This window comes from Aspergillus viridinutans, assembly GCF_018404265.1.
Source record: "Aspergillus viridinutans IFM 47045 DNA, scaffold_2, whole genome shotgun sequence".
Taxonomy (NCBI): domain Eukaryota; kingdom Fungi; phylum Ascomycota; class Eurotiomycetes; order Eurotiales; family Aspergillaceae; genus Aspergillus; species Aspergillus viridinutans.
In genome coordinates, this window is record NW_025091218.1 from 1,982,148 (window position 1) to 1,997,965 (window position 15,818).

A 15,818-nucleotide genomic window follows, 5' to 3' on the forward strand; every position below is an offset into this window, starting at 1 on the left:
TCTAGGAGGTACTAGCAGTAGTAAACGAAGTAACACAAACACACCCATCCCATGCCTTGAGGAAAGTTCCGGAAACGCAACCGAGCTAGTGAGGATTAAGAAAGGGACAGGCGAGATTCTCGACTGTTCGATCCAGACCATAGACTAGTAGATAGATAGATGGGAAGTGAATAATAATAATAAGTACGTAGGCAAGGGTAAGGACCGTAAGGTAGGTAGGTAAGTGGAGGCTGATGGACGACGGAGGAGATAGCGTGGGCGTTGGATTTCAATTGGCGGGCCGAGATGCCAGACAGCGTGAAAATGAAAGGGGCACAAAAAAACATGGAAGGCTACTAGTAAGGTAGTAGGTGGGCCTGGATCTGCTGCACCAAGCAGTAGTGGTACGTACCTAGCAAGTACTGGCTGGTATCTGATCCAGAACAACAAACAACAGTAAAACAGCACCATTCTCAAACTGACTGCAGGATGGCCAGCGGACCGGGGATAGATCATATCAACTGGACACGATGGATATAGGAGTCCATTTGATCTGTTTACACGTTACCCTGCTTCCAGTTCCGCGATCAGTTCCTTTCCATAGAGTGGGTCAGAACGTTAAGGCTACCGTGGATTCCATCTCCAAGATCTAGGTTACCTGCAAGTATCTGTTACCTTTTACAGAGAAAGAGCACCTGCGCAGCTGTTCTACCTATTGTTGTGGGCTGTGGGTAGGGATGGTGGTTACATTTCCCAAGTCCAGCCCTAAAGTACTTAGACCAAGTGATGGTCCTTACTTTCTCTGCTCCTGAACCCTATAAGCCTTTCCCTCTCAATAATCTGAGGGATCACAGACTCCCTGGCAGGGAAAAAAAGAACACTCAAAATCTTCGAAGTTTCACATGATATTGCTGAAACTATGCCTAGGCCGAGTCTGCTGCATACATCTTCCTTCTCTTCTACCCCAGCTGACTATCGTACAACTCACGAGGATATGTTTCCTCGCATTCCTGCCACAAGCAATATCAACTTGCACTGTTGACTTCGACGGATCAGACGTCCAGAAGCGTCCCCTCTTGCGCGGCCCTCGGTATCCCGTCCTTTTTAGCAGAGACTGCAGAGGCCTTCTTCTTTCCTTTTCTATGACGCGTTGAGCTGGAATCGCTGGTCAGAATAACATTCTGGTTTTCTCTCTGCATCGTGGCCAAGCTTCTCGGGTTTGCTTTTCTGAGCAAGAGAATATCTTGCTGCTTCGCTCCCCATTGCGCAAATTCTTGGTAGCCTCTGATTGCTCGTTTCTTTAGTTCCTCCTCCGCCGAGACCTCCGGTCGATGGTCAATCGAAGACCCTGCCACGTTTGCTGGTTCCACTTCTGATAACATCGATGAACTCAACTCGCACTTGCAGAAACAGTCATGATCTTCTGAACAGGGTTTGTCGCAGACATGACCACAAAGCATTCGGAGGTTGCAACGCTGTTCGCACTGGACCAGATCATGTGGGAAGCTTGAAAGACACTGCGTCAGTGGGAGCGGCTCGGCGTCAAAACCGTCTGATGACTCACCTATGGCATTGAAGGGCACACTTATGTCCACAATCCAGTAGCTCCTCGCATGGTTGTCGGCACCCACCATTCGTTTTTACCCAGTCCGAAGGCTCTTCAACACCCCCAGTCAGCATAAGTTCTTGAGACCATTATCGTATGAACAGAAAGACCAACCTTGCTTGAGAGTAGTGTTGCCATGTTTCTGGCACGTCAAAGGCAGTTGGAATCCAATGCTTCGGCAAGGGCGCTCGCTGGCCATGATGGTAATCACTTTCCGCCAAAGGGCATCGGCAGAGTAAAGGAGCTTTGCGTTCCCAAAGATATAAAACCCATTCTTTGCTCGGGACAGTGCAACGCAGACTCTGTTTTGCACCGACAAGAACCCGATGCCCTTTGCATTTGAGCTCCTCACCAAGGAGAGAATGACAATGTCGTTCTCTTCTCCCTGATATGAATCGACCGTCACGACCTTGACATACTGGCCCTGGAGGTACGAATGATTCCTCATCAGCTTCAATATTTTCTTCCTCTGGCCATTGTAGAAGGTCAAAACAGTTATGTTGTCGACCGAGACGCCGTTGAGCACAAGGTAAACAAAGAATCCCACGATCATTTCCGCCTCCATCACGTTGTATTTGGACGCCAGGCTGTCACTGCTTTCTGGCCAGCTGTGCGAGAAGAAGAAAGACCGGAGGTCGCCCATGCCCGGAACTTTTGGACGCCGGAGGACACTCCGATGATCCTGCAGTTCTCCGTAGATAGGCTCCAACAGGCGGCGAATTTCCGGCACCATACGCCTCTGGAGCCTCAGAGTAACGTACCCAATTCCGTTCTTCACAAGCCGTTCGAACATGGACACATCCAGATGGAAAGGTTCACCTTCAAGGTCTTGCACTGCGCAATGACCCTTGAGCTGTTGGTGATCGCCCACGAGTATCATGTGTTGGACCGAGTCAAGACAGGCAACGGCTATTGGGGCCTCAATGACCTCAGCTGCTTCTTCGATCAGGATGATCTTTGGTTTCACACTGGAAATCAGGGCCCTGTATTTGCTCAAGCCTGTCGCAGTCATACCAATGATCTTGGCCTTCCGGAGAATGAGGTAGTCTCGTTCCCACTTTCCAATCCGAAGATCTTCGCAATTCCTTGTGTAGGCAGCGGCGAGCTTTCGGAACTGTTCCAGGAGAATCGTCTTAAGCTGGCTCCGTAGCGCATCATAAACCGCACCACGTGCCTTGAGCGGGACCTTCCACATATCAGGGTGCCTCAGGTAGTCCAGACTGGCTGTCTCTGAAAGACTGGAAGGAACCAATGCGCAGAACGCTTCACGCAGAAAGATGAATTGTCCTCTAAGATTTTCGTAGTCATCCTCTTCAATCCCTTGCTCCGCCTCGAGTTCTTTGAGCTGTTCATATTCAAGGTCTACCTCGTCTTCATCAAAGCCGAAGTTCTCTTTCGTGTATTTTACCTGGAACTTGACCACTTGTTCTCCGAGCCATGCAATTAGAGGATCGGTATCTTCTTCAGCACCAGGACGGATCCAACCCTTAGCTCCCTTTGCAAGGGAATCGCATTGCTCTGCGCTCAGCAGCCCGTGCTTCGCAAAAAGCTTCGAAGAGAGAGGTGTCCCATCGTCTTCTTGACTGAAAGCCTCCAGCAACTCCACAATTGTAGTCACCAGAGTCTTGTATTTCCTCATTGACGGACCATACATGCCACCTTGGACTGTGACTGCCGGCCCATTTTGCCTGATAGAAAACAGAGTGCGCTTCTTGATTTCGGGGTCGTTGCTTCTCCCTCCTAAGCGAATGTAGTCCTTCTCGAAAACCGAAATGTGTCGCAGAAGCTGATCCAAGGCATGATTTGTTTGAGACGAAACTATGATAGGAGGATCATTAGGCTGCATGTTAGATAACAGAATTTTCAACGCAATCACAGAAACGTGTGTTTTCCCGGTGCCCGGGGGCCCTTGGATGATCGCTAACTTTTTGGTGAGGATCCGCTCCAGAGCTGCCCACTGTGACTTGTCGAGATCACCTGTTGGCGATTCTGGCCAACCTTCCAAGAGGTTGGTTTTTGCCTCTTCGTCCGCTCGGCCAATAACTGACTGGATGTTCACATTAGGGGATTCTTTGACATAATCCGGGGCATCAACATCGGGATCCAGGCCGCATATGTGATCTGCTAAAGGGAACCTGATGCGGGGATCAGCTAGTTCTGAGTTACTTTTCCAGTTATGTTCACTGACCTTTCGCGGTTTAGTCTTTGGAGAGCAGTCATGGTATGTCTCATAGCCTCGTAGTAGCCTGTTTTGGCTTCTACCATAATCCATTCCTGATGAGGATCGAAATCGGCGTCCTCGGGCTGAGCAAAGAAGATATCTATTTCCGGAGGCTCTTGCTTGACCCCTTCCAATGGTCTCGCAGCAACAACAGCAATGACACACTTGCTTCGGAAAAAGTCACTTGCAGGAGACAGTGCAACAACCGATCCAGTAATTAACCGTTTAGAGTATTCCCAAACAATCTTCTTTCCAGATCTGTTAGTGGAGAATCGGATTCGGAATGCAATGCCCGTTTGGGCGAATGTGATGCCAGTCATGTAAACCTAAGCCAGATTCTGGTAAGCAGCTATCCGATTTTCCTGAGGATGTGAAGCAAGAGTGAAGACTAACCTTCTCGTATATCGATACAGCTTGAGAGTCCACCATCTGCGGGTCATTACGGACGTAAGCCACAGCATCTCGCAGTGGAGCAACAGCATCCTCTCGAAGGAGTTCATAATGTGCTCTCAAATATGTTTCTTTCGAGCTCCAGGGACCTTCTATCGTGTTAGGCATGAGCTCCACACACTCTTCGTCTGAAGATGCCGGTAGAATCTCTTCAGGTGTTGGTATCTCCGGCTTTTGGAGCCAAGGGTCTTTCTGTCCATGAACCTGTTTGCGGCAATATTCTCTGATCGCTAGGTTGGCTTCAGGATTGGGACTAATGGACAGGTTCGTCAGAGTCTCGTGAAGTCCTTCTGAGGAGTATGTAATAGGTTCATCTTCTGAATCCATCTTGGCTATAGCCGTCATGAGCGTTAACGAGAAAAGGCTATGCAGGACAGGAATAAGTTGGATGATGAGTTTGAAACTTTAGTAGACAAAAACGAATTGCTATTCGGCGAGTTGAGGATCAAACAGTATTGGGTCCTAGCTGCAAAACATAGTGAAGTTCTCATACAATGGAAGAGAGAAGTGAAGGGGAAATCAAGTCTGTATTCACAAGGATGAGGAAAGAGTGGCAGTCTTCATTGAACAACAATTCCGAGAAGGAAAGAGTTGGGATACAATGGAAACAATAATGAGATGCAAACGAAAATCAAGCTGCCCTATCAGTCTGTCGTGTCTTCATCACCCTCTTTCTCCTCTTTTGTATTGAACAAGCGTCTCTGCACAGACGCTCATCTGAAGTTATTAGCCCAGCATCTTTCGCAGAACTATATCTTCCTTTAATTCCAGGCCTTTCTGTATTCCATAGCGGTTATCATCCCATATAAATAAAAGCTTTTCTATGCCAACAATGAGAACTGTGTGGCTATGCTTGGATGCGAACAGCCTTTGACAAGTTTGCATGCATAAAATATACTGAGATAAGCAGACTCGGAATATCCCTTCAAGTACATTGTGCCATCCCAGACTTATTTCTTTGGATCCCGTCAGCTATACAGGTTGAAGGTTCCATATCGTTTGCAATCCGCTGTTTGCCCTTGTGATAGTTCACTATCCTGACAGGCCCAGATCAATTGTTCTCTCTTTCTGATTGGTTTAGACCATTTGCTCAAAAACAAACAAACAAAGAAAATGAAAAGAAACGAAAAAAGAAAAGTAATCGAAAGTCAGTTGGAGATCATTGGACGGGAAAAGTATTCTGAGGTTTCCGGCGATTCTGATATCCCATCAAGGCGCTAACCCAAGATAGGCAGTTGTGGCCTTAGGCAGGAAGTGGGTAATCAACGTGACTGACATCTGGGGAATTCAATGGATATTGGCCTATTCTGTCGGAGAAAGGATTCATGGCTTCATTAGGCGCATGAATAGAAAGTCCCGTATCAATCCTAGGTTTTCATACTGTGGCTACTGGATTTATTTCTCCAAAGCCCAGGAGAAGTGATTTCATGTTCGAATCGAGCCATGAGTCCATAATTCGCAGCAATTCCTCCACCCAACTCAAGAGGCATCACTGCGCCTTATCGCAAATCCCAACCGTTCGGACTGTATAGCGATTGACGCATCGAGAATTTGCTCCAGCTCATAAATTCGGTGTTTGCGACACAGAATCTCAGGAGCAAGGGGTTTTGCGACGTCAAAATGACCTCAATTGGGGACGACGATGATCGAGATCTTGCGGGTGAGCCCTTCACCCGTTATCCCACGATTCTTGAAACAGTTACTGATAGCCAGGCGACATAGGCTCGCAAGATGGAAGCTCGGACGACGAAATGGAAGACGCTATGAGAGATGCAGATGACGCAGGGAATGATAATGATGCCGATGGAGACGCCGACGCCGATCAAGATGCGGAAAGCCCGTCGAATACCAGCCGCGCATCCGAAGGGCCTGGTATCGCATCTCAAGCGAATCCTAATATTCCAATGACCTCCCCTGACTCTACAAACATCACATCCGACTTGGCCTCCGTATTTCACCCTCAAGTTCGTCCAGAATGTCTAACAGCATCCACTTACGACGTAGTACCGACCACGGCCGCCCCTCATAGTACATCGATAAACGCAGTGACAGCAACAGCCGACATGCGATGGGTATTTAGCGGAGGGTCTGATGGATATGTACGAAAGTTCAATTGGGTCGATTCAATCAACAGCAAATTGATGCTGACCGTGGCGCAACGACATCCCTTTGTCGATAGCGTAATGAAGGCGGGCGTGTTGATGACATATTGGGAGTGCATGGATGGGAACGCAGTGTCACCAGTATATTCCCTAGCTAGCCATAGCGAAGGTCTATGGCTATTATCGGGGTTGGAGTCAGGCAGTATCCGTCTGCAGTCAGTTCGTCATGAGGAGGGGAAAGAGATCGCTCTCCTGCAACAGCATACTTCGGCCGTCTCGGTACTGCATCTGACCCCAGATGAGAAGTCATTGCTATCCGGGAGTTGGGACAAGCGAGTGTTTGACTGGGATTTGAATACCGGACAGACGCGGCGTGTCTTTGGTGCCAGTGCCGGGCAAATCGCGGCGATCGAGATTCGGCCGGAATCCACTATTCCTGTTCCAAAAGACGTATCGGAGCTGCCTCAGACGAATGGCACCTACTCATCAAACTACCATGCCAGCGGAACGGAAAGCTTCAATCTCGTGGATACGTCGAACGATTTAGGTGAAGGTGGCGCTGCTTCAAACCCGCAGGCGGGATCCCCAGCAGATTCACTCTTTGGCGGGGCCGATTCATTGTTTGGCGATGCAGATGGTGGGGGTGGTGAAGGTGCGGGGACGTCGGGAAATGCGTTTGGAATAGACGAGGATGATGAGTTTGGCAAAGCTCTTGCCAACGGCATTCTTCCGGATGCCGATGCTGATGCCGATGCACATGGTGAGCCCGACGTGACGGATCAACAAAATGGGACTGCAGCCGGCAACGCAAGTGCCGATGCTACCACGACGAACCCAATGACCGAATCTCTGGGGACTGAGCTTCCAAACGTTTCATCGCAGGCAGTGACGAACGGTCTACCACACGCGGAGGAATTAGAGCCACCTTCACAGACCCAAGAGTCTGCTGCATCAACACAGCAAGAGCCGAATGTAGTAACAGATCACACCTTCCTGGCTGCGTCCATCGACGGCACAATCAGAGTATGGGACAGACGGCAAGCCGACCCTGTTGCTCGAATCACACCCTACAATTCTCCACCATGGTGCATGAATGCATGCTGGTCTCCGGACGGGAATTATATCTATGCAGGGCGTCGAAATGGAACTGTGGAGGAATTCAGTCTTCATAAAGGTCTACGAGAGCCTGAGAGGACCTTTAAATTCCCCCAGGGGAGTGGACCGGTGACGGCGCTCAAGGCGATGCCCAATGGGCGACATATTGTCTGGTGAGTAGTCTTTCTATCTATCCTCGTTAGCTACTGCAGTACCTTACCATCATGGCATCTGGCTGACCAATTGATTTCAGTGCGTCGCATGATATTCTTCGATTATACGATTTGAAACACGAACAAGTCACCCGCCATTCTGGTGTACCTTTTCTCATCATCCCTGGGCACCGCACAGGGACTATATCACAACTATATATTGATCAGGCTTGTCGGTTTATGATCTCGACAAGTGGTAATAGAGGCTGGGAAGGCAATACCACCGAGGTTTTGCTGGGCTACGAGATCAACGTTCCTCGATGATTTTTTTTCCTTTTCTTGCCATGTATAATATATATCCCGGCAGATTTCTGCCATCTTGTTCGCTCCGCGTTCGAGTGTCAATGTTTCTTTCTGTTGAGGCTATCTTGAAGGGGAACCGGATCACGGCATTCATTGATTGCATGTGCTGGCCATTGTTCATGATAGCGCAACGAACGGCATTGGCCATCTAGACCAGTCTCTTAGACTATACCTAGTGTTTACTTATACTAAATCTTAAAATTTGGCAAACCCTTCCGAAAATAAGGTATACGTGTTATGGAATGATCAGATATTTCGTATTTGCATTCGTGTATATATATAAGTAGGTAGAACACTCCTAACTTTCCCAAATTGTTAACGCCCGTAAACTGTAATTATACCCAAACACCTTCCAAGAACCAAACCAAGAGCACGCAAGATGGTCACACGAACGGTCATAAGAAAAACGTTGCTAATCATGAGCGATTTCATCAAAGTCGACGCCTTCGCAAACTTCATGTTGCTGTGCTCTCCAGGCACCGAACAACGGATTCTGTGCCCACTGAACATGACCTTCCCCATCCTGCTCAAAGAAGACATACCCAGGCTCATCGTCGGGTTCATTACCCTTGTCCTCAGGTGAGTGAACACCCCTGGGACTGGTGACCAGACCCCCGAAGCCCGGGAGAGCCACATTAGGGATATGGCCTCGCGCCTCAATCTGTCCGTTCTTCACGTTGTTGACCGTGATCAGGTACACGGGCGGAAGAACGGCATCACGGTCCGGCCTAAGAGGCATGGGGATCCACGCTTCATTATTGAAGGACTCGGGACGATTCTTGTCATATTTCAGGGGCAAAGGCCGGGAGAGGAGCATCTCGTCTAGCTTGCCAGTGTCGAGCAACAGACCGGGTGTTCGGACATATAGCACACTGTCGTACTGCATGAACTGGATCTGCCCTAGACGAAGAAGCTTGGTATCTGTCGGTTTGTAGCCTGCGGACGTGGCCGCGGTCATGTCGATGGGGAGAAGCCAGACGTTGTCCTTGGTGCTTGCGGCTCGGAGCAAAGAAAGAGCTGTTGTGACGGAGTGCGAGACCTCGTCTGATGACAGCAGATCCCATTCCCGAGGATACATAAATAATCGGTCATTTATTGCTGTGCCATTTGTGGCGAGTTGTTTGAAGAAGAGGATTGCGGAGCAGATATCGGATGGATTGGGGGAGGACAGGAGTTGCAGATATGCGTAGTTGCCTCCTGCTCCAGGCTGCGCATGATGCGAGACATGTTTTTGCTGCTTCTCAGGAATCAGATCTGACAGAAAAATTTGCTCCCGTTTTTGAAATGACGACGCTGCTGATCCATGGCCGGTGATCGGATCTGGACCCCCGGGAGGTCGAAGAGCACTCTGGATGCTTCTGACAGACTGCTGCTGGAGAACGTAGCCGGACAGAAAAAGAAGAAGAGTAAATAGGCAGACCACACCAGTGGAGAGGATGACTGAGATTGTTGAGGAGGTCAGAAGCACCATGATTGTGTGTAACTTGAAGTGCGCATCAGATAACAATGCATAAATTAAGTATCTACTCTTATCATAAAGAAATAACAGTGGAGAACGCTTAATAAATACTTAGGTGCCTATATTTGTTGTTTACTTTAAGGTTGTGACTTGTTTTCCCTGGTTGTGACTAATTTGTATTAGTAAGATAGAGACTTAGAGTAAATAATAGTTATTTAGTAGACTAAGACTAGATTAGGGTTGAATAAGAAGTATACTACTCTTATAACTTTTTATTTTAATATTATTCTAAAGCTATAGTAATACTATTTTAGATTCTTTAATATCTTAAAAGGAAAATAATATTAATACTATAAGATAACCATAATCTAGTGCTGAAAATGGTTACTTCTGATGCCACTTTAAGCATCCATTTTAATAAGAATCTTAGTTACTATAATGCATGTGATCCAACATAACCCACTTTTAGTATATACTCACTGAGCACTCAGGGTTGCTCAGTGATCAGCTCACCCTTCACTCAGTGTGCTCAGGGAAGATGATCAGTGTGTCATAATGGCCTGCATCAAAAGAGAGAGAAGTGTCTTACTACTCTCTGGGTCCTTCTGAACTCCAGTCTTTACAGTTTCTTTTCGTCATTCAGTTGTTCTTCTGTGGCATCAGTACTTGCCCACGTTCTTTGGCCGAATCTGTTATTTCCTGAGGCATGTCTATTTTGAACTATCCTGCTTCAAGGATGAAGCAAATCTGCAGCCCCGAGTATTATCGACGGCGTCGCCAGCAACTGGAGAAAGGTATTGTCCTCTATGCAATAGTCGCTACCGGTACTGGCGAACCATATTCACATTAGATTCAAGAAGTGCCTTTATTAAGAGCAATGATGAAGCTAGAAAGGGATGTGCTAGATGGACTCCCCCTCTATATGAGCTACCTTTTCCAGCCTGTGGTATCCCCGTTCCAATTTTTGTTACGCGATTCATTCGAAGAGGGTTTCGCGAGGCCATAGCGCGCTAGGGCTTCAGGACCGATCTTGATGTTGCTCCGGTCTTTAGGTTCGTCGTTAATGCCGTAGATGTAACCGATGAAGTAACTGAGGAGAACGGAAAATGTTGGTCCACTTATTTGACATAAAACACAACATGTAATAACATACAGGGTGCCTGTTTGACTGTGCCAGACTAGCTTAGAGAGACTGGGCGTATAAGGTCCATACCCTTTCTCGAGCGCCTGACTAAAGTTTATCGTTAGCATGATCAGGAAACGGGAGGATCGACATACGGAAGAGCCTCCATAAAGGCCATACGGACATGTTCCCTCTCGACAGCGGACAGAGTCCAGTATGGATCATTCCCAAGCTTGTCACCGAGGCGTAGACCTGGGACCATTTCCCAGGCCAGCCAGATCGCAAACCCATTTGGGACCAGCCCTGACTTATCTTGAGTGCTGACCTTGTATCCTAGGAGCTTTGGTACATTGCTGAAATCCTTCTGAGTAAACTCCTGGTAGCCAGTTAACTCTGGGGGCGTGTATGTTGTAGCCTGGCGGGATCTGGTCTTCGGATCTTGTATCTCAGTGTTCTTAAAAGGAACCTGAAGATAAACTCGCATGAAGACTTTCCTGGAGGGCTTCTTTGGATCGCAACAGAGGAGTTTAGCCGTAGCGTAAGAGTAGTGGCCATGGCGACGACGCATTTCTTCACTAGCCTGGAAGTTACGCTCATTGAGCTTCTCGAGGATCTTCCACTGCGAAGGGACAGGTTGATCGAGGGTGATGATTGTGCCAGGGTCTGTTCCTTGGTGGAACCAGCGCGAGGATGGGGACGACATTGTTGTAAGAAGGTTGAAGAATCAGGAAGTTGAAGAAAGAGAATGTTGCGGTAGGAAGAGTCCTGAGTTAGAGATGGCGAATGAATAAAGAGGTGAAAGGAAGAGTCAGAAGGTGGCAGGAGAAGTAGGTATTATTGCCTATCTAGGCTCACTACCCCAACCACGGCCATGTCCAAACCCAAGAGTACCTACCCACAGCAGACAGTATTCCGAAACCATCACCAGAAAATATCATCAACCCTATTGCTTCAAACTTAAGTAAGTCAGTAATATCTTCAGCTGCTAGCTTGAATTTTAAAGGCATTAAGGGCTTTAGGCTGGTCACGCGGTTTAGCTTTCCAATGTACATATTTCTAAACCAGAGTTATATTTAGGGATCCAAGGTGATGTCAGAAAAGGGTCAGTGGGTTCGGCCAAGGAGATACTTTAAGGGAATACACTTTGCTATCCTTGAAGCATTCATTTATAATAATAGTTCTTTTCGGATTATACTACTACAGGGAAGATAAAGTATATATATGTGTTGATGTTCCTGAGATGCACGAAAGACAGCGACGCAAGAACTGAGCATCTAGCACATGACTATAAACACCACCATACACAATTAAATCATATAGCATAAATCATCAACATTGTCTATTGATAAAAAGGTCTGTAATTTGAAGCCACCAAACCTGCTAACAGCAGACCTGAGACACAGGTTGCATCACCAGCTCCTCCGCTTACCTCTCTGCTGGTTGTCCGTGCGACTATCGATAAGAGTCCGTCTTGGCACAGCCTCAGCGCACAGCCACAGCTGATCTTCCTGCTTTTCAAAGTTTCGTCTTTTCTTCGCGGGCAACCTTTGAAGTCGCGTCCACATCGGCATTTTCCGATTTTATTCAACATGTCCTCCCATCGTGCTGATGCGAGTACCCTCCTTGACAATCGTGGCTATTCAGGGCCGCTGGTCCGCGGTGTCAACCCCGCCACATTGTTCGAGAAAGCCGTTCGCGACCGCATTACGGACTCATATTACTGGAAAGAGCAGTGCTTCGGTTTGAACGCAGCAACACTTTGCGATCGCGCAGTCGAATTGACATCTATCGGCGGTACATACGGTGTCGCCGAGAAACCCACTCCGTTTCTCTGTCTTGCGTTCAAGTTGCTGCAACTCAACCCCGATCGTGAAATCATCTTGGAATATCTCAACTACACCGATCCGGGCAGTGACGAAGAGACAGAGGCCGCGGCGGAGGATCAGGCTCGAAATGGCGTGATTGGACAACGGGGGGACTTCAAATACCTCCGCGCCCTGGCGGCGTTCTACGTGCGTTTGACCTTTGACCCGGTCGACGTCTACAAGACACTGGAACCTCTCCTTCTCGACTACCGGAAGCTGAAGCGACGAGTACGCGACACATTTGTGCTTACCTATATGGATCAATTTGTCGACGATCTTCTGACGAAGGACCGTGTGTGCGGTACTAGTCTTTGGAAGTTACCGGCACGCCAGCAGTTGGAGGATCTGGATTTGTTGGACGAGCGCATCAGTCCATTGGCGGACGAACTGGAAGAATTGGATAATGAGAGCGACCAAGGCAGCCATGATAGCGAGTCACGGTCTAACGGGGCCGCTGGGGACGAGTGAGCGCGTCACTGGGCCCCATAATCGACATCTCGAAAATTTCTTGACACACTACAATTCTTGGCCGCCATTGTCCCTCAATATACGGACTGATGCGTACCCCGTTGCGAATTCAGCTCCTCACGCACTCGCGCCGCTGAGTGGCGCGAGCTAGACAGGGCAGGGGGCGTCTCATTATCAAGCGCTCAAGGCATCCTCGTCGCCAGGTGCCTATTGAAGCTATCCAGAGTCACAGTCGAAGCTTAAGGAAGCACAGTCAATATCATTTATTGCTGGAACTTCCTTTGCAAAACAGCGACCTCCGATCGAGTTCAGAACTCTATGCCAAACCTCATCAAACCGCCACCAGGTGATGATCTTGGGGCTGAATGACGAATATTCTTGCTTTAATATACCCTCGACTCTACATATCATGTAGGTTATGTTCTTGTTTGCTGTAGGTATGTGTATAGCTAGAAGCAGCTTGGTATTGATAATAAAGATTATACAGAAGCACCAAGAACATCATTTGGACCACTTCAAACAAACTAATCAAAAACCTTGCTGGCGATGCCACTTGTCCTCCCAGTTCCTGAACCAAGGGCTCTCGTCCAATGTAGCCACTTGCCAATTTTTGTCTACGAGACCTTGCTCCTCCTGCTCCTTAGCCCATTGCTCAAGCTTCGGAAGCACGATATGCTCCACGTGCCATGTATTCTTATATTTCATCAGGTTCTCTTTTCCTTCTTTGAGAACCTTGGCTACCAAGGCTGGTACGCATGGTTCATCGCGGAATTCGGACACGGGCGTGAATAGTGCTTTGAAATTGAAGACGACTGCTGCCGACAGAGGCAGACGTCTCAGCGTCTGCCAATCCACTCGCAGATGGCAATCTGCCAACTGCAGGCTGGGGTCTTGAGAAAAACGAAGTTTCTCATGAGGATCCCCTGGGGGCATATACAGAGGCTGTCCGACCTCTAGACCCCAGGACCCTCTCTGAATTGGTTTATCTGCTGGCATTTTGGTGAAGAATCTAGTGGAGAACTTGTCAGCAACTCCTTGGGCTTGCCACTCTCCTTGTAGCTTGGACCTACCGATCCATAGAGAATTGCATCTTTTCCTTATAGTCCGGAATCGGCTCATGAATTTGATGGAGCTGAAGCCCTATTTTCGATCCAACATTCCATCCCAGAGCAGAGCAAACCACTGCCGCGCGGAGGAAATAGAAGCCTGTCTCCTCATCGCGCAGCATGATCGCAAAGTCTTCGGGTACGTTGTCGAGGAGAATCTCCAAAGGATGCTTGGCTTTGATGTCTTGCTCGGTGTCGAGGATCCTGTTCTTGAATATCCTCTTGCCCTCTAATGAGAAGTACTGAGGATACCGGGCGCACAGAAACTGCAAGACCATTTCCATCAATTCCTTGCAGGCTAATTCAGACCCTGGAAGATAGCCGAGCACTGATGAGCCGTGTTTAGCGTATAATTCCTTGCGTTGCGCGATTCGAGCTTTGTATGTGCCTTCGAGCTCAATCCACCAGTCCGTTTCCATTTTCTTCAGTGCTATACGCAGGGAAATACCGACTGTCAGCTCCTAAATCTGCTTGCGGGGGTGTCCTAGTGGACGGTCCGTTGCTGGTCAGGCAGGCTTACACATGGTTTGATGGTATGTCCACCGGAACGGACGATATGGCCTCGGTAGGGCTTTGTCAATGACAAATTGATGGTATGGATTGGGCAAAGGCACACCACTTAGGGCTGCATAGTCCGGGAAGTCTCCTAACTTTTTGATCTCCTCTATTGAGAACCCTGTCGGAGTATACCTTTCTTCTTGACAATTTCGGTAATCCATTGTCATCGGCAGAATGAATCGTCTGACTTCGGCTTCGTCAATCTCTTTCGACTGTACCGGGCTCTCTCGCAAGGCAGCGAGGGCCTGCCGACGCTGTGGTGGTAAAACATCGGCATAGTTTACTTGGGACACGGAACCGATCCCTGGCTTCTTGTCGGGTGATATAGATCTTGGAGGCGTTGCAGCAGCTGACGTTTTGCGGCTCCGAAGACTTATTCTCGGCCAGACTTCCCTGCGTTGGGATCGATCGAAGGTGAAATAAAGTCCAACGAGCGCAGCCACGGCCAGACCAGACAACCACCAGTCACCGAGCACACCGAGTATCTGCATCCTCATGTGTCTAGTGAAGCGATATATAAATGAAAAAAGACATACAACATGTGGCTACGCCTGTTCGACAAGGGCAAAAGTGGCCACAAGACTTATGAAAGGGGTTATATCTGTAAGGGCGTCTTCTGTGGTATAAAAAAGCAATTAAGCACGTATACGAGAAGTGTGATCGAGCAGGACTTCTCTTTACTTCGTGTTTCCAAAGATATGCTCTGTCGTGACCTGCTTGAACTTACTACGTTTGGTGCGGAGAAGCAGATATCAGATGAGGATGAAGGTGAGAGCAACATGATAAGACCATAGCATTGGTTAGAATAAACCTTCGGATCCGATTTCTTATAAGGTAGTGTACTGCGACCACGTTAGCGTTGACCACTCAGCTTTGTTGTAGCAGTAGCAACATCAATCAGGATTGCGCTGACTGCAGGGGGAAGACAAAGCGCAGCAGCCGCATTTCCCAAACGGGCAAAACTGTCCCGGTAGGTCATGTGCTTTGTTTACATCATCATCATCAGTCACTGCTCCCCCAACAATGCTTTGTGGTCTTTGTCTTGCCTGGGCTTTCACGTAGATTCATTCATTTACAATAGAGAGACACCCTCTTACAGCGCATGTCTTGATGAAGAAAGAGGGACATTGATTGGCTAACCATCAAGGATGAGGTTTGACTCTTTGTCACGTCGTCGTGGTGCAGCTACTTTCGAAGCCTTCGATATCCTTGAGATACATCCTCTTTCCCTTGGTTTGAGGCGTTCATTCCTCTCTAGTCCTGAAACATGT

The 15,818-nt window shown here is 48.2% G+C and overlaps 6 protein-coding genes across 6 annotated transcripts; 2 read left to right on the forward strand and 4 right to left on the reverse strand.

The window, feature by feature from the left end:
* Positions 1-1,031: 1,031 nt before the first annotated feature.
* Positions 1,032-4,583, reverse strand: Aspvir_004224 (putative DEAD box helicase involved in nonsense mediated decay; the record flags this gene model as incomplete). The annotated part of the gene is made up of 4 exons (XM_043267455.1): positions 1,032-1,351; positions 1,700-3,720; positions 3,774-4,132; positions 4,200-4,583. The coding sequence occupies 4 exons, from the start codon at positions 4,581-4,583 to the stop codon at positions 1,032-1,034; spliced, it is 3,084 nt and encodes a 1,027-aa protein (XP_043123390.1).
* A 1,293-nt stretch (positions 4,584-5,876) lies between these two features.
* On the forward strand, positions 5,877-7,929 carry Aspvir_004225 (WD40 repeat domain-containing protein; the record flags this gene model as incomplete). Its single annotated transcript, XM_043267456.1, has 3 exons — positions 5,877-5,916; positions 5,979-7,626; positions 7,707-7,929. The coding sequence occupies 3 exons, from the start codon at positions 5,877-5,879 to the stop codon at positions 7,927-7,929; spliced, it is 1,911 nt and encodes a 636-aa protein (XP_043123391.1).
* Positions 7,930-8,380: 451 nt separating this feature from the next.
* Aspvir_004226 (uncharacterized protein) lies at positions 8,381-9,439 on the reverse strand (the record flags this gene model as incomplete). Its single annotated transcript, XM_043267457.1, has 1 exon — positions 8,381-9,439. One exon carries the CDS (start codon positions 9,437-9,439, stop codon positions 8,381-8,383), a length of 1,059 nt encoding a protein of 352 aa, XP_043123392.1.
* A 915-nt stretch (positions 9,440-10,354) lies between these two features.
* On the reverse strand, positions 10,355-11,253 carry Aspvir_004227 (uncharacterized protein; the record flags this gene model as incomplete). Its single annotated transcript, XM_043267458.1, has 3 exons — positions 10,355-10,517; positions 10,581-10,658; positions 10,706-11,253. 3 exons carry the CDS (start codon positions 11,251-11,253, stop codon positions 10,355-10,357), a joined length of 789 nt encoding a protein of 262 aa, XP_043123393.1.
* An 886-nt stretch (positions 11,254-12,139) lies between these two features.
* Positions 12,140-12,883, forward strand: Aspvir_004228 (PRP38 family protein; the record flags this gene model as incomplete). The annotated part of the gene is made up of 1 exon (XM_043267459.1): positions 12,140-12,883. One exon carries the CDS (start codon positions 12,140-12,142, stop codon positions 12,881-12,883), a length of 744 nt encoding a protein of 247 aa, XP_043123394.1.
* A 528-nt stretch (positions 12,884-13,411) lies between these two features.
* On the reverse strand, positions 13,412-15,038 carry Aspvir_004229 (heme-dependent oxidative N-demethylase family protein; the record flags this gene model as incomplete). The annotated part of the gene is made up of 3 exons (XM_043267460.1): positions 13,412-13,892; positions 13,954-14,419; positions 14,510-15,038. The coding sequence occupies 3 exons, from the start codon at positions 15,036-15,038 to the stop codon at positions 13,412-13,414; spliced, it is 1,476 nt and encodes a 491-aa protein (XP_043123395.1).
* Between the last annotated feature and the right edge of the window lie 780 nt (positions 15,039-15,818).